An 18302-nucleotide genomic window follows, 5' to 3' on the forward strand; every position below is an offset into this window, starting at 1 on the left:
TCGTAGTACTTTCTATGAATACTAAACAATACAAATTTCGACAAAATTTATTTGCTCCTGCTTGTATTCTCTTGTTGGTCGTCTGTCGCCGGAAAAGTTACGAGTTGCAAGTTTACCAGCGCCTAACAAGTTGTGCGTTTGTAAGTTCGCGCACGGTAAACTGCTTATAGCTTAAAACATTCAAGTTTTAAACTTTTGCAAACTCCCAACATCCGTTCGCCGCCTCCGCAACACGGAAAAATATTGTTCGACACGGTGGCGAACGAAACTGTTAGCAGTCGGCCGGTATTAATATTTAAATGAGAAAATTATGCATGAGTACGCCACTCATGCACGAAGCGAGAAGATACTATACAAACATGGCAAACATGACAAAAACGCCATCGAGTTGCCAAGTAATAGGAATAATGAATAAATGATGATGAAGATTACTAAGAAAATGATGGAAAATGTGAAGGAAGATAACTTTACAATCGAACATTGATTATAACCTAATTTAATATTATAGTTTTATGTTTTTGTGCATTAAATATTTAAAAAATATACAAATTGCACTATACAATCAATAAATTTTTATATTTCTATTGATTTTACAAAGTAATATAATGGTTTTAAATGTTTTTATTGCTTTATTATGATTATTTGTTCTTTTTTGCATATTTATGATTGTAGCCCTCGGTATATCAATATTTTAAGGATTTTGCCGTGTATATATGGTTGCATACAATGTTCAATGTGTTTATCACACGCCGTGCAAATACAACCGACACTCGTATTGAAAAACCTAAATAACTATCAATAAAAACGTTAAAACAATGTCGGAACATGGTTTAAGTTATCAAGAAGTGATTCCGGATCAAACGCTACCAGTGACATGGAAGGAAATCGATTTAAACACCGGTAATTTTACTTATTTTGAACTTTTAAAAGTTTTAAGGTTATTATTTTAGGCGGCACGCAAAGCACTCTTCAAGATATCAAAATTCCTGAAAAAGCGAATGGATATTGCTTTAAGGACACTTCCAGATATTTGACAAGAAATAGATTTATCTATTGGTGAGTATAAAACTTATTTTGATTATAACATTATTTTCTTGTTCAATAACTATTTCTTTGAATGTTTAGGCGGTTGAATAATGATGTGTTAGAGTTAGTTGAAGAGAGTCTAGACATTAATTTAACAAACAACAGACTTAAATACAAGTTCAGGGATACTCCTATTTTGGATGGTATTACTATTCATGAGACACAATCAAATGTGATCATTTTGGTGCCAACTGTAAGCAGTATTCATAGGCTGACATTTTTGCATCCAAGTAGATTACACAAACAAGTAAGTTATTTTGTTTGTTAATATAATCAGAGGTGGCATAATATCACAATTTAATATTCTAGGATGATTTATCAAGTCCACATCCTGATCTTTCAATACCTTCAATTTTTGCTGATGTTCATGTTATGCAAAACTCCAACAGTTTTTATGTTTACACAGCACCAACAACAGCTAGTGAGTAAATTATTACAAAACTATAAAGCATAGATTTAACTTTTTATCTTTGATATATTTCAGATTCACAGTTGCCTCATGCTGCTGCATCTTGTTTGACTCATGAAGAGGAAGCCATCTTTACTTTGGCTTATCCTAGTGGTGAGTTATTGTTGGTGAGACAACAACCTGATGGAAGAGGTGAATCAATCGAGTTGCAAAGCGATACGATCGTGTCAAAGTTCTTTTCCGGGATTTTAAGGTCAGTTTTAATTCTTTTTTTCAACTTTAAAATAACTTATTCTTATGTTTTTTTGTGTTTTTGTGTATTTAGAAGCAAAAACAGTGAGAATATAATTATAAGCATGTTGGTGCACACAATTGGATTGGAAACCTACGCGATCACTTTGTATCGAGAGGGTCAAATCAAAGTTTGGGACTGTACGAAATTACAATGTATTGCAGTTGATGTTTCCTTGCCAGAAGCAAGAGCACCACATGATACATCATTAAAAAATAGTAAGATTTATTTAATATCACCAGAAAATATTTTCATATCAAATTCAATTTACAGCGCAGTGTCAATTATTAAAACAAGTCGTCGGGGCAGAAGAAAACGAATTTATGTTCGCAGTTTATCTGAATATGGATAACAATAAACATTTCATCATTTTGAAACCTGTGATGGTTAGAAATCAATTTACCATCGTTAAAGTTACACAATTGACTTCAATACCAGTGAGTAATTAAAATTGTGTAAATTATTTTTGTTAAATAACTTTATGTAATGGTTTAGGGTGATTTGATTGATTACGCATTAACACCATCCCGAATTTGGTCAATTTGGCGTTCGCTAGATGGCGAATGGAGTTTGTATTCTGGCCAATATAACTCAGAGGAGACAAATGATGATTTTGTTTGGACACCGGTTGTGCTTGAACCGCTTCCTAACGCTCAGGAACTTCCTTGTGATGGTACAATTGACCCACGTCAACAATATCTCGATTATATTTTTTATCCTGGCAGATTTCCACTGCAAATCATCAGTAAGGCGCTTAGCGTAAGTAACTTAACCTACTTGTTGTCACTCTGTTACATAGCATAGATTTGAGGTTATTTTTATATTTGGGGCTTATGTTATTATACTTTACAGATATACAAACGTTCTTTAATGATACCTGACATCAGTTTGTCTGTAAGTGTTCTCAAACAGAAAGTTTGCGCAGCGGTACAAAGCGAAATCGAAGAAAAACTTCAAGAATCTGAGGTTAATGATGAGTTTTATCTTGAAGAAGCAATGTGGTATGTAATATATTTAATTTGAGTTTAAATTCAGTGTAATTTGATCGTTTTTCATTTAAATTTAAAGCTGTTGGACTCGTTTTTACTCCTGCGTTGTTCAGTACCATGTGGCTGCTTTAAAACCTCTTGGAATGTTACTGCTGCCACCTGTATCCGGCGCAGTCTTGATCAAAAAAGCTTCTTATTCATTTTTGCGTCCAATGGACGTCCTCGAACATCTCGTAAATGTGCCTGATTTAAATCGTGCTGCACTTCTTGGCAACGCTCAAATTTCAAGCAACAATGAAGAAATACAAGATTTAATCAAATTCGCCGATATTTTCGATCTCATCGATGAGAGCCTGAACGATTACCATAAGGAAATGTTTGAAAACAATATGGCGCTTGCCGTACCACCACTGGAAGCTGTCGAGGAAATTGTGCATGATATTCTCACCGAAGAATTCTTGCATTATTTCGAACATAAATTGAAACTTATCTCTGATGTGTATATCACCGTTCATAAATTATTGGAACTCCTACGGATGGACGAATCATCACCGGATGTTTATTTGTCGAAGAGCACGAGATCATCAATAATGCATTTATTTAGTTCGAATCTGGGTGCTTCGATTGTGAGCCAGAGTTTTGCACAGCAAATTGCAACCAAGTTTGGCATTTGCAGGAATATGTTGATCTTTAAAGCTGTGGTTTTGAAGGAGGAGAATGCGTCTAATTATGAATCACTGCGGAGTGTGTGTAAATTGGATATTGAAGTACATTTGAATAGTTATTATGTGTTGTTGTGGTTGACACAACAGGCAGCTACCAGTATTCTACCCTTGTAAGTTTTAATACTTCAAAATAGATGTTTGCATCAAGGTAATAATTTATTTTTATTAGGGAAACACAAAATCAACGCCTTTCTTCATTGAAATTGACTCCTGTATTTCATCTGAAGAACAATACTCAACACTTGGTGTCTCTTATTGAGATGTATGTAGCTTCCAATGGCGGTTGTGACGCTCACAAAGACTTGTGGGAGTATGATTTCGATGAGGAGAAATTGGCGCATTGGCACACTTCATTACTGCCGTACTTAACACGTCTGACTTTATTAATGTAAGTATTCTGTTGTCCTATGTAAGTCTTATTATGTAAAATATAATTTTGTCTTCAGTTGGCCTGAAAATGGGAAACCTCACTTTATGGAATGGCTGCTTTCAAGTGGACAGCACCTGCACCTTCAGAGATACATAAATCTATTGCATCCATGGTGTTGCAGTGGAACATTAAACCGTAAGTAGTAATATTGTTGTTAAAGGAAACATTTTCTTTGTAAATTTGAGTTTTTGTGTTTTTTATATTAGATTCATTTTACGCCGGTATATCGTATCTCAATACCGGTGAGATTCATAAGGCGTACGACTTCTTCAACAGCATCTTTGAGGAGTTTTCCCCCGATGAATTTGTGGTGCGACGCATTACTGAACATGCACCTCATCAGGCTTTAATATTGTTTAACCTCAAAGTAAGTGACTTAACATTCTGATAACCTAGTTGTATAACCTTAAAATTGTGCTTTTTTATAAGATTATTCAAATGCTTGAATTGCACGGCGCACGAGACTACGCAATTAAAGCAGCGGAAGAAGCTCTTACTCGCATCAGTGACGACGAACCGCTCAAACCAACTTTGTATTCGATTCTTTTCAAACATCATCTAGCTCTGGGTCACTATGAAAATGCTTTCCAGGCATTGTGCGTCAACCCAGATGCTGACAGAAAGAAAGATAACCTGAGAGATTTGGTTAAAACTTTGCTAGATGCGGGACATGTTGATATTTTGATGACTTATGATTATGAAGACTTGGAAGAACTCTTTTTAAGTATTTTGTACACCAGAGCCCGAGCGATTGATACCGTGGAGAATATCTACTATGATTTTCTTTATGCTTATAGTGTGAAGAAAAATATGTGGCGATTTAGTAAGTTAAATTATCTTTATATTTTATTTTGGTATTATAGCGGGCATGTTTTATTTTCGTGTTTGCGTTTAGGTGCATCAGTCATGTACGAACACGCCTATCGCCTCACCTACCAATCATCGATCGAGGCACTTGAGAAACACGTAAAATGTCTTCTCATGGCAGTTAACTCTTTATCATTGGGTGATCCACAATTCTCGTGGGTGTTGAAACCGGCTGATCCTGATCTTGAAGAGGAAGAGCATATTCTCCCTGCACAAATCGGTTCCAAAAATGAACCACTTATCCTCCGGTATCGCAAAAAAGTCGATATAATTGATTTGGCAGGCATTAAAAAAGAACTAATTTTTGGCAAAGCCAGACTACAACTTACAAAAATAGAAGAAAAGTGTGTTGCACATTTGATTACGTCTCCGGAAGAGTTGGTGATGTATCTCAGCATGGCTGGTATATTTAAAACGGCGTTCAATGTTTGTAAAGTCTTCGACTTGGGTTATGATATCGTGTTTGAGAACTTAACCTACAAATGTTTTGAATTGAATCAACGCGACGAACCGGAGACTTGGAATTGGTTGGCAGAAAATGATATTCACGGTAACATTTTATTTTTTTGCTTTATTTGAATTTAAATGTTAATAATATTTTCTGTAGATTTTGATTTTATTCCTAATTCACCGAGGAATATGATTTGGATGATGTTGGAGCGTTATCTGGATCAGTACGAAGAAGCAGGTTTATCGAGATATTATCGTATTGTCACTGAAAAGTTATTACAACTCGGTGACTATCCACCATTTTGGTTAATCGCGGCATATAAGGTTTGTTTCAATGTTTATGTGTTTATTTTTTATCAAATAACCGATTATTTCAAACTTAAAGAAACGTAATCCTGGAGAATTATTAAGAGTGTTTTACTATCACGGGTGGCTCAGAGTTGCCGCCAACATGGCGATGGAGTATATCAGTGCCGCTCTAGGCTACGGCCCTGAACATTTTGGTCTAAAACAAACTCTGACCACAATGGCACCGCCCATGTCCATTAATCTTCCGTTAAATGTTATTGACGCGTTGATTTATGAGATGGGATTGCAAAATAAGGATAATCCAGATAAACCACTTGAAAAGGTTTGTTCCAATTACATTTTCAGTTTAATTTTGATGTGATTATGTTATTGTTGAAAACATTTTTATTTTTAAGGAGTACGTATTGTTGAAAGAGTTATTCATCAAGTACATTGATACATCTACGCGGATTTCTGCTGAGGTGTGTCAACATAAAATGAGCGCAGTTGCGTAAATCGTTGAATCTGAGTCTGTTAGGTAAGTAAAGTAAGTTCGTTACATGTTTGTAATTTTGTAAGAAAATAAAATCCGGAAATACTTATTCCACGTAATCCTTGTTCTGTGTACTTATTTGGTGCAATTTGCAACTTATTTCTTCAAATTGATAAACTTCGTAAGATGAGATCCTTGGGTCACTGACTTCATGGCGGCAAGTCCAGCCAATTGCTGTAACAATTACTCACTTTATATTTTTAATCTATGTTTAGTATGTGTATTTACCATTCCGGTTTCCTGTAATTTTATTTCTCCCTCATCGGCAGCAAATTGTATATCTTTTATTTTCGTAGAATACTACAAGTAAATGCTTCTTAGATTAATCATTATCATGTCATAAATATTCATGAACTCTTACCAACTCAGCAACTTGATTCTCCAACTTCATCACTGCATATTTATCAATATCTTGCATTGGAATAATCATCAACTTGCTTTCAACAAACTCCATCGGTGCTAACTCGTAGCTTATGTTCGTCTGATGCATGTAGAACTTAATTACAGACCTTGGTATGTAACATGGTGCCACATAATACATACTGCTATGGTAATCTTTAATAATACCATGCAACAGTATCAAATCATCAATTGCGTCCAAAAACGTAAACACTTTGTAGTTGGATAAATCAGGAACAAAAGATCCTTCAACTTTCAATTTGATATCATGCTGCGTATAGAATTCATATTTAGGCAGTGATTTCAAAATGGCCGTCGAGATATTAAAGCAAGTCATCTTCCACATCTGCGCTATTAGTCCATTAATCGGGTCACGACGGAATACTTCAGCTGTGTGTATACTTTCTTTGTTGACATAATATAGTTTAGTTGGTTTGCAAGCAGTGACAGTGATATCAATCTGTCGATTTGTGGCGATTGCCATTTCACCAACACTGTTACCCACCACGAGGATATGTTCAACTTGATCGAAAAATTGCAGCGATTCGCAGTATTTAAAAACTGGAATAAGTCCATGTTTTAACAGATTATTAATTATTTCTGGAGATGGGTTGTAGTCCAATTTTAACATTCCTGGAAAACAATTACTGCAACATAAAAATAGTTTTTTAAAATCATTCATCAGTACCTGATAGTATAATATAAACTCCATCTAAATGATCTCCTGTACTACAAAGAACTTCTCCTGTTTCTAGTGTCTTCAAAGTACACACTGATAGCAAATAATCTTGCATTTCAATTTGTGTAAGACTGACCCAAAACACATTTCGAAAGATATCTTTGGGACTAATTTGCTGCCACGTTTTCTCGAGTTGTTTACCACGTTTCTCACAACTTCTAAGCTGCATCTTCATAGTATTATATTCTTTTGCGTCCACATAACCAGAAGCTCTGATTTCTTTTAATGTCAGACCCAAAACAGTCATGGTAGCATTCATTGCTTGTTTAGTCTTCACACTCCGAGTAATATTTGGATAATTATATTGAAAATGTGTAAAAATCTCAAACAACTGATGCTTATCTTCACGCACCCACTTTTCACACTCGGAAGCCATACGAACATTATCATCAAAAATGAAGTCCATACTTAATTCCAACTCTGAATAAGCATCGTAGATAGCTTTAGATACTTCATAACCCAATGAAATACGCCCTACCAAACTATCTTCCATACTATAGATAATTTTGGGCATTGAAGTCTTAAAAGCAGAAAGTACTTCAACAAGTTGTATTAATCTGACGTATTTATACGTGTGCCAAGTGTCGATATCATTTAAAGCATACAATACTAGAATAAGAACGAGATCAATCAAAGAAAACAGTAATGAAAATGATTCTATGCAGTGCCAGGTTGATTTGAAGTAACACTTTGCCCCCTGACGACATGAAAACACCGAATAGATATAAATAAAGATATACATCTGAAAAATCATCACAAAGATATAAACTTTTGATAAACTCATAACTGTATAGAAATAGACTGAGTGAAGAGAAGTGATGAACATTGACAGGATTAACATTGTCACGGAGTAGATTGTTAAACTGAAAACTACATAGGTAAAGGATGTAGATCTCACAAATTTATAATAAAGTGCTCTTGTTGGTTTGCGAGGAACGCGTTTTAGAAATTCATATTTGCTGAAAATATGTTGTTCCCATTGGTAAATTTTCCCTTTGACACACTAAAAATTAAAGTAAGTAATAAATAAGTAAATTTTAGTAGAAATAGTTACCCCTAGGTTCATATAAGGCTGAAATAGTTCATGTTGAATGTGTTTGTCAAATGTCAAACATCTCTCAACAGTTTTCATGCATTTCTTCATGGCTGCCGTGGAAATTACACCAAATTGATGACGACGCGTCAAAATTGTTTTCATTTGGTTTTTTATCAATTTTCTTGATAATCTAATAAATTAAATCATTATCAGTAGTAATAATTTATAGAATAATGAATTGTTTTGCTTACTTAGCGAAATCCGAAACGTCTTTGATCGGTTGTTGTACTTGAATCTCTCTTCCACAATCAGGACATGTTACATTCTTCTTCAACATTAAGTCTCCAATTGAATCGCGTTTAGATGTATGAAAAATATTAGTAAAGTTTTTAATCATATCCCATCTTGCATCAGTCATAATTCCCTTCATTTTCCACATGTAGATATATTTCACTCTCAAAGATCTTATTTCATGTAAACATGTATGAATATTAGCTGCTTGATCTGTAGTGAAATTACTAGAGAATTTATTTCTTCGCAAGAATTCCAACGCCACTGGATTGATGATGTTTGTACACACAGCACTAAAGCAGACTTGACACAGAATAATCACACCAAATTCTTTGGTTTTCTCTTGGAAGTAAAACATAAAACTTATCACAAACGCCACATTTGAAGTGATGGTAGCCCAAGCATTGACCACAATAACAACAGTATCCAAAGACATGGACATTCTTTTAATCACCGGGGACAAACACAGATAAATCAAACTTCTTGAGAAGAACATACAACAAAATCCGAAGATAGAATAACTGATTCTGACGTTATTGAAGTTCTTCTCATGCATCAGGATGAAAATAGCAAGATGCACGCAGTAGGCATACATTAACAGATCAATCAAAAGGTGGGACATGTTGAAAAACTCCTGGATTGCTTCATTTGCATCTTGGGAGAAGAAATTTTTGTATCTGTACAATGGTAGGACCATACTGAACACAGCAACGTATGGTGAAGCACCAATGCAGATCGCAGCGTAGTATACACATACCATACTACACATAATGATCAAAAAGCAGCTCTTGGCATCATCATTGGTCAAACCAAGTGTACAGGCAAATATGCAACCAACAATGAGACCCATAGCCATTGCCAACACAGTCTCCACAGTGACAAATACCAGTAAACTGTTCCAACCGCCAATCTTACCATCAATATACATTTCCACAATTGTCATACAGAGTAACATGGTACCAATATATTCTCCTTTGGATAACCGGTTCAACTTAATGAAACTTTTGTTCTTCAATGAGTAGGAAAGTGGGTCTGGTTGACTGGAGCACGTGGACACTCCAAAAATATACATCCGGAAGTATGACCAGTTTAAAGGTGTTAGCATGAATAGTATATACCCGTTCAATATACCAGTACAAATAATCAGTACAGAGGTAACAAAGGCATAAGGTAGCACTTTTTGGAATTGACTTTTATCACATTGGAAACACACGCTTGCGATGTGTACCGGGAGGTAGTAGATCATATAAGCTGCTGGTGCCACCAGGTGTTGATTGCTCTTAGTTGAAAAACAGAAGAAATGGTGATTGTGGAAGGCGTAGTAGGTGATTAGGTTCAGAATGATTGCCGCCATGATGATCAGTAGCTTCAGGGGTAGACATGGGAAGATCAACTGGAGGAAGAGGCTTAAACCGTAGACAGATCCCAGGATGATTGATACTCTGGTTAATTGAAGTCGGTCATCGTAGGTTGTAAAGTTGGGGAAGCTTAATTCCAGTGAAGCAGCTGTTTTAATGAGGCTTAAAAATAGTAGGATGAGATAATGTCGAGAGCGGACCATTTTTACTAATGGCTTGCTGATATTTATTTTATTACTGTTGGTTTCACAACTATTTCTGTTACTATGGAAACATATTTCGAGTATAGATCGCAGTTGTTTAAAACATTAATATCGCATCTCACAGAGGAAAAAGAATTTTAGATTACAGTTTTCATCGTCCCACAAACGGCCGTAGAGATGATTATAGTACACGCAGTGTTGTGAGTCTTGCAAGTTATCTGGTTGTCCATTAGCCCAATATTGGAATGAGAATGGAGTGCCGGTGGTTACCCATGAGAAGAAACCTTCAATAGCAAGGTCGTTTCCGCCTGTCCATACTTTTTGATTGCTTAAACCTACAAGAGACATATGTAATTGATTTTTGTGATTGGTGTTTTGGAATTTATTTCATTTACCCGCGCTTTGGATGACTCTAAGTGCTTCAAAATTGTCTTGCGCTGATTCAATGGCGGCGAACTCCATCCCATACAAATGGCATGATTGTAGAGCATCGTGCCAATTCTTTTGGTCGTAGGTAACAATGTGGAACTTTTTGAAGCCGGAGTTTATGGCACGGGTTCCTTTAATGGCTGCTAAACAAAATTATTTATTAACAAACGTAAACAAATGAATATAAATGGAAACTCTCTCAGTTAAAATCCATTTATAAGTTATAAATGTTGCACAATATTATCACCACCACCCAAGTATTCTTGAACAAACGTATAATTTTATAATTGAGGTAAAGTGTTTACCACTGCTGTTTGAGGGGAATGATTGAACCCCTGCAATTGCCAGCAGGACCAAAATTGGTAACAGTTGTAGAATAACTTGTTGACGCATATTTAATAACAAAGTTCAGGAGAATGATTTTGTCTGTTATATTCCCCAAACTATTTATATTATGCTAACAACGCGTTCAAGTTAAGGCTTATTTATTAATCCTATAATTTGGGTGTATTAAAGCAATGACGTGTTCTGAATTTATAATTGTGCAAATTATTTCACAGATTAGTTTAATTGTAGGATTAAAGTGGTGCTAGTTTCAAGCTGATTTTGTATAAATTATGTTTCACTAAAACTATAAATTAAGATTTCACGTGGAAATGAAATAAATTAAGTAATCTGCTTGTAATATTCTAGGTTTATTGCATTAACAACATAGTATCCTTTATTCTTTATCAAAAATTAGCAGAGATTGCTCCAAAGACGAAATAATGTAAATCAATCTATTATATAATAGTGAATCGCAAAATCTGTTGGTAAACGCATAACTCAACATCGTCTAGACCAATTTGGCATATTATATTTTTCAAATGTTTGTTAAACTCCAAGGATAGTTTTTCTTCTTCTTCTTCTGTGGCTCTACAGCCCATTTCGGGCCTTGGCTTCCTTCAGCTTTTGCCGCCATTCATCTCGGTTCTTGGAGACTACCCGCCAGTTCCTACAGCGGAGTAGATTTTTCGTGTAAGTCCATGTGTTTTTGCTGTTGTCGTCTTTTGAGGTTATGATCTGTCGGTGTCCGAGGCATTGTTGAAGGTTTCGTAGTATAGGGATTTTTATAGGGATGGGTTACTAGCCCATCGCCTAACCCTCCTCCTTAATCCGGGCTTGGGACCGGCCGGGGGTTCGTCGGGTTATTTAAATCACCCGTCTCTTCTCCAGGCGGAGTTAAAGGATAGTTTTTACGGCGAGATAATTCGAATAATTGCCAGAAAACCCATAAAGATTGCTCTTTTCTACAGCATAAAAGTTGGTATTGAGATTCAATCCTAGTTATAGATAAATAGTTGAATCCGAGATAACGCGCTGAAGTGTATTATTAGCAATTCTTTATATAATAAATTTCTTTAAAATAAAATTGCGAATCTTATTGATAGAATTGACACATACTATGTCTAGAACAAGAGAGTAAAAATGAATAACATTTTTATTAAACACCGGTGCGATGTCACGGGCAAAGGCTAGATTTTTCAGAAATATTTTCTTGCGGTGCAAGTATTAAGTCTAGTTTCATATTATCAAAGTGGTTTCGTTTCATCTATCAAATAATAAATTTTTGTTTATATTCGGTTTGAAACATTCATGTTGAAGGTTGTCGCATAAGTGACTGAAAGGATCAAATATCAAAGAGAATGCATTTGTAATTACTTGACAAACCGGAAAAGGCGTGTCGGAGGATGTCGCCGAAACGTACCGCTATCCGCCAGGGGACGTCCAAGACCGTCACAATCTACAACAGCGCCGGTAAACGCGATCGCAAAATGGCCGGCAACGCTTACGAGCAGACGCGCAATAGTGCAGAGAATTGGGAATTTCATTTCAAAATGGCCGATATTGAAACTATTAAGGGGATCATCAAAACTAAAAATATTGTATGAACATAACAAATACTCGTAATAACAATACTTCTTAAGATAAAAGATAATATTTATATTTTAACAGAATGGAGTTCCGTTAATTATTGGCGCTGCTGTTCTTAATCAAAAAGAAACTTTACAGACGTTACTTAAACATGGATACAATATTAACGAAACAGACAAAGTATATTTATTAATAATTTCAAGATTTTTAAACCACTTCTGATTCTTTTCAGAATAACTTAACACCGTTAGTTTGGGCTGTAAAACTAAAACACCTTGATATGATTCAATCTTTACTCGAAAATAATGCTGATTCTTCAATTCGACCACAAAATGGCGACGATTTGGCGTGCATTGCATTAAGCAGCTCATTCTGGGACGAACAATCCTTTTTAACACTCTTTAACTATCTAAAGAAATTTAATTCCGTGGACGTGAATGCTATCAACAAAAATGGCTTGAGTCTTTTACATCTTGCCGTGCGTCGAGAGTGGAACTCTTTAGTCGATGTACTCATTCAAAACGAGGTTAAGATAATACTAATAATAATATATGTAAATTTAATATTTTCTGATGGTTTTAGAGTAATGTAAACATTGCTACGACTAATGGTGTTACTCCTCTCATGCTAGCAAGTTATCGCAATGATTTTACAATCGTCACTCGTCTTTTAAATCGTGGAGCTGCAGTAAAACGCAGAAATACTGATGGTTTTACGGCATTATGCTATGCTTTCTCGTCGGTGATTACCAAAGAACTACAGCCACCATTTTTAGTGGTTGATAAGTTGCAGATTGAACTGGCCAAGCTAAAAATTGATTTATCAATATATTTAAAGGTAATCACTTTATAAAGTTAAAGAATATTTTCTAATAGTGATATTTATTAGGAAAGAGTAAAATTAATGTTGAATTTTTCTAAAAACCGCCCAAATGATCAACCATCCCCAGAACAAATGATGTCACACATCTGCATCTTTATTCTAAAAAACGTCGAAAACGGTTTTGAATTAATGGCGGAAGTTCAAATAGGAAAAGCAATTAAACAAGCAATGGAAAAGTTTCTTGATGACAAAATTAACCTAAAATTACCCCTAGTGGTAATGAATGTGATATTAAAACATTTGTCTTTCACACAGAACGTGGAAAATTTAGTATTGAAAGAATTCATAGATGGCGAATGTTTTGATCTTTGTTTAAAGGTTATGCGTTTGTATGTTTCTTCAACAATTAAGTATTAAATTATTACTTTAAGCATATTAAATTCCAGATATGAAGAAGACGCGATGTTATTGCAACTTGCAGTGACGCCTATAATAATCTTCAGCGGAAGTTACGCAGTCGCACAACGTTGGTACGAAGTAATAAAACGTGACATTTCACGATACATATCAAAATATGAAGATTGCATGCATTTGATTGATGGAACACCTGAACAAATTGCTTTTGTTAGTATTTATAATACGTATAGGTTATTATTTTATTTTATTTGTTTGTGATTGTTATATCTCTAGATCCGTGAACGTTTAGTTGACTTTAAATGTAATATATGCAACATTCAACACACCGATCTACCCGAGTTGGTAGTCATAACCTCTGACAAAGATGTCAAACCTGTTCCTTGTTCGAAGAAAGCCAAACGACGAACAAAAGCTCTCAAAGCTAAACTGTCAAAAATCAAAACTTCCGAATTGACTGTGCGGTTCAATAGTATTCCTATTGTTACAAGTCAACAGAGAGTAGTTGAAGTTGAGCGAACCAATCTTGTGTGTGATATGACTTCTGAGGAAGAAATCCTGTGCGCGAACGCTATCAAAATGGCGGTGAGTCTTCTAGATGAAGACAGTGCATCCGAAACATCGGTAGTTTCACCTGCATCTGGTTCTAGACGTGGTTACAAAGATCTATTTAAAACTTCCATTACACATACGAATGACGCGTGTGGTACAAGCAAAATGGCTGAAAACAATGATAACAGGCCTAAAGACACTAATGAAAACAGTTGGCAGAACAAAATACGTAACCTACCTTTCCAAAACACAAAAATATACAAATCTCCAATGAGTCCTAATGATTTTAATCCTCTACAATGCAACCTACAAAATGGCGACGTTGATGCCATTATTAAATATTTAGAAAACATATTAGCGACGATTCTAGCTCGATACAAAGCTGCTTGGGATTTTGATATAGGCGCTGATGTATCCGAAAATGAATATGAGTGGTTTTTACCATGTGTTGAAACCGAAATTGAAGCAATTCACAGTTTGGAAAAGGAACAACTTAGATTAGTTTATCGAGAGTTTCATACTTTGACGAGAAACGTGAAAGATTCCTATGATAACAATCCAGATGCTTGTTTGAAGATTTTACGTGATTTAGAAAGGTACCTGTTGACTTATCCGGTTCGAGGGGTGACGGTGGTTGACAGCGTCGCTCCTCTTGAACTTGTCAAAGTCAATGTTACAATGCCAGTGGATTTCGAGGAGAAATTAATACCATACATGTCTAGCGTACTGGCTGGTGAAATCGAAGAAGATCCTGAGGTACAGATTAAATTTAAAGAGCATTTAACACCAAATACTGAACTTAATAGTATGGGTGACTATGCGTACCTCAACGAAATGAATTCTCATTTAGTTACGCATTCACAACCATCTCAGAGTATAGCGCATGCGTCAACGCATAGCAACATCCATGGTTATACAAATTCTTCATCACAAAGAATGTTATCAGTAGCAGGATCATCTACTTATAGCCATTGGGATACTGACGATGACGTTGAATCATTAACAAACAATCCAATCCTTGCGCAATGTTGTTTTAAAGGTTGTCATGCTATTGACTACTCAGATCAGGATAAATCTTCGAAATGGTGTGCGATATTACGTAATTTAGAGGTGGAGGAAGGACAAGTTTTTCTGAATGGTAGTATTCGTCTATCAAACATGCAGAAACGTAAATCGCACTGTCTATCATTAAATGGTAACTTTGTTGGAATGGAAGTTGGTTTAACGGCTGATAATAAACCGATTGCGGTTAAGATCATGTCCAAAAGTGACCCTTGCGCCATTTTATTGAAAAGTCAAGTGGACCCATTACTTAAATTAAAACATAAGTATATTTTGCCATATCATACATGCAAGTATGATAATAATTTATTGCTACTTGCTACGCCACTGTGTGAATATAACCTTGGACAATACGTGTTGAAAATGCGGCAACCACAATCACTTATTTGTAAGGTTAATGTCATTCGCCAATTGTTACACGGATTGATGTATTTACATAATCAAGAAGAACCTATTGTGCATGGAAATTTAAAACCAAGTAACATTTTGATTGATATTAATGGCACAGTAAAAGTTGCCGAATTTGGTATTTACAAGGTATATTCACTACTTTAACTTAAACATAAAAATAATTTAAATTTATTGTAGGCAAAGTTAAAAGTTAAAAATTTACCAGAATCCACAATTATCTGGTTTGCTACTGAATTATACAGTATGTATAAAAGTGGTTCACCATTAACCTGCACCTGCGCGTCGGACATTCAAGTAGCTGGTATGTTAGTACATTTTACCAACAATGGTGGCGCTCATCCATTCGGTAGAACAGTGCCGGATATCCTCGCACATTTACTTGATGGCACCGTGGAGATGATTAACAATGATATGGAACTCTACGATATGTTGTCGTGGATGTTAATGAATGATCCAGCTGACCGACCGACGATTAACCAGGTTATGTCGTAAGTATTACAATATAACCTTAAAATAAACATTACTAATATATTCCGAGTAGGCACATATTTTTCTGGTCTTCACAAAAGAAGTGGACGTATGTTCTAACATGTTCTGGTTACGGTATAATGAATACAAATCCATTGGATGTTGAAACCCTGCACTCGTCTTTGGATAAAATCGCAGAGAAAGAAAATATCAGCGGAAATTGTTGGGTGACGACAGTAAAGAAACAATATCCGGAAATAAGTTTGGCAGACGCATCTGATACTCCCTCTGGCTTACTGCGGTTTATTAAAGACGTCGTCGAAAATAAGCTGGCAAGTGCCACGTCTGAGAAAGATCTATGTTTGAAAGATTTTATTTTGAATACGTTTCCGCATTTTGTTTTGGCTTTGTACAGAATGATTGAGAACTCTGAATGGTCGGATCATAAGGTATTTATGCCTTTTCATAACAGCATCGATTAAAAAATTGCAAATGGTACTTACAAGAAATCAAATTTAAAAAGTTCAAGATATTTTATTCTACGTGTATTAATTTTTAACACTTAACAAATTTTTGATATACATTTTCATTTTTTGGTGATTTTTTATTCCATAGCCATGTCTAATTCGGATAAAATGTACGATGCGCAGAATTGATAATTTTCGTTTAGCATTTCCAATCCACAAACATCTGGGTAAAGTTCACCATCTAGAATACTGGAAAATGGCGTATTCTTGAGTAGATTGCCCAAATCCGAAAAGTAGGTTTCGGGATTTTCGATTCGGTTGTTGGAGACGTCATTCTTGATATGTTCGGAAAGTATTGAAGCAAGTTCTTTGTTTTCGTCGGCTCTGGCGTTTCCAGTGACGGCAAACACTACGGCGAATAGTAAAACAAACAGGAAACTAGACTTCAGAAGCGCCATTTTGAATTTTGTATTAAATTGTAGATGTAGACCAGTTGAAGAGTAAGACGCTTATAGAAAATTTGCTTAAAACATGAAAAAATATAAAATTTTGCGAGACTAATCAGTAAAAGTAGGATTATACCGAATTAAGGCGGTTATTAACAATTTGCTGATTAAACAATTAAAATTTAAAACCGAGGTGACCTAAATGAGAAAAATAGTCGAAATAAGAATTATAATTATGCAATTTGTCGTAAAAATCGCAAGTTCCCTGTCCATTATTAATTAAAATGGAGCAATAGAAAAGTACATTAATATTAAGGATATTAATGTCAAGGTCCTTGAAGGTCATTACATTTTTATCGTAATTATCTGCGTTTATTTACATGATACGTACGTAAAACCTTAATTTTTTTTTATCTTATCGTTGAATATTTAATTAAACTTAACAAAATTTGACATAAAACCGAACATAAAATAAAAACAAAATGGCCGCATTATCAACGTGTTTCTCTTTTAGTTAATTTTTAGTTTTGTTGATTATAGTTTAAAAAACGACGCCCTTAAACAATTCTGCGGTTTCGTAGATTTCGTTGACATTTTCTGACAAAATCTCCTTCACCTGATCGAAACAGGTCCATGCTTGCGCCATTGACGTACATTTTTCATTAAGCAGTTCCCGCACGTGATCAGCTGGAATTCCCTGCATATTCTTGGTGATTTTCTGAATCAAATGCGCTATTTTGGGATTCTGGAAAGATATTAGTTTCGTCGCCACTTCGACCATTTCCATCCATCCCGGAGAATTTTCTCCTTCATCTTCATCGCTTACAGGCGCAGTGAAGACAATTCCGAATGAAATAAAAGTTACAAAGAGGACGATGAATAATCGTGACATTGTTTACGGAAATTTAAACCTACAATTTAAAAGAATTAAGGTAAAGTAAAGAGAAATATTAAAGGATTATTTGATTGTAAAGCCTTACGTTTCTTTCGAAGAGTGATTTAAAAATGATAATATCATTTGCGTTAGCACAAAAATTAAGTTTTATGACGTAGGACATGATTTATGAGAATTCAACTCAACAAATAGTTAAATATTTATTTTTTGATATTTTTTAACTTAGTTGTACGTCAGTAATGTACATTTATTACGTAAATGGATATTAACACATTTTAATAACATTTTTGTAGGAACTTTGCAGTTT

General features: G+C 35.1%; 4 protein-coding genes and 1 long non-coding RNA gene across 5 annotated transcripts; 2 read left to right on the top strand and 3 right to left on the bottom strand.

The window, feature by feature from the left end:
• The first annotated feature begins 740 nt into the window (after positions 1–740).
• Positions 741–6148, top strand: Nup160 (nuclear pore complex protein Nup160). The gene is made up of 18 exons (XM_065318108.1): positions 741–900; positions 951–1056; positions 1126–1333; positions 1396–1507; positions 1571–1748; positions 1821–2005; positions 2061–2224; positions 2283–2546; positions 2640–2788; positions 2856–3611; positions 3671–3889; positions 3948–4066; positions 4138–4298; positions 4361–4754; positions 4827–5348; positions 5406–5572; positions 5634–5879; positions 5953–6148. The coding sequence occupies exons 1-18, from the start codon at positions 816–818 to the stop codon at positions 6049–6051; spliced, it is 4134 nt and encodes a 1377-aa protein (XP_065174180.1). The 5' UTR covers positions 741–815; the 3' UTR covers positions 6052–6148.
• LOC135804284 (sperm-specific sodium:proton exchanger-like) lies at positions 5881–10115 on the bottom strand. Its single transcript, XM_065318109.1, has 6 exons — positions 8515–10115; positions 8282–8453; positions 7177–8230; positions 6451–7121; positions 6318–6389; positions 5881–6263 (listed from the first exon to the last, which is right to left on the bottom strand). The coding sequence occupies exons 1-6, from the start codon at positions 10113–10115 to the stop codon at positions 6186–6188; spliced, it is 3648 nt and encodes a 1215-aa protein (XP_065174181.1). The 3' UTR covers positions 5881–6185.
• On the bottom strand, positions 10115–11001 carry LOC135804285 (lectin subunit alpha-like). The gene is made up of 3 exons (XM_065318110.1): positions 10850–11001; positions 10511–10687; positions 10115–10450 (listed from the first exon to the last, which is right to left on the bottom strand). The coding sequence occupies exons 1-3, from the start codon at positions 10935–10937 to the stop codon at positions 10221–10223; spliced, it is 495 nt and encodes a 164-aa protein (XP_065174182.1). The 5' UTR covers positions 10938–11001; the 3' UTR covers positions 10115–10220.
• Positions 11002–12153: 1152 nt separating this feature from the next.
• On the top strand, positions 12154–16770 carry LOC135789512 (uncharacterized). The gene is made up of 9 exons (XM_065299370.1): positions 12154–12469; positions 12540–12638; positions 12691–12984; positions 13041–13295; positions 13347–13669; positions 13727–13904; positions 13971–15845; positions 15897–16207; positions 16261–16770. Exons 1-9 carry the CDS (start codon positions 12275–12277, stop codon positions 16667–16669), a joined length of 3939 nt encoding a protein of 1312 aa, XP_065155442.1. The 5' UTR covers positions 12154–12274; the 3' UTR covers positions 16670–16770.
• Positions 16702–18127, bottom strand: LOC135789513 (uncharacterized). Its single transcript, XR_010547588.1, has 2 exons — positions 18081–18127; positions 16702–18011 (listed from the first exon to the last, which is right to left on the bottom strand). It is a non-coding gene; the product is annotated as an uncharacterized lncRNA (long non-coding RNA).
• Between the last annotated feature and the right edge of the window lie 175 nt (positions 18128–18302).

This window comes from Atheta coriaria, unplaced genomic scaffold (genome assembly GCF_025399875.1).
Source record: "Atheta coriaria isolate IRGN ID8LTWV9N9 unplaced genomic scaffold, Caltech_Dcor_3.1 hic_scaffold_3_pilon, whole genome shotgun sequence".
Lineage (NCBI taxonomy): Eukaryota > Metazoa > Arthropoda > Insecta > Coleoptera > Staphylinidae > Dalotia > Dalotia coriaria.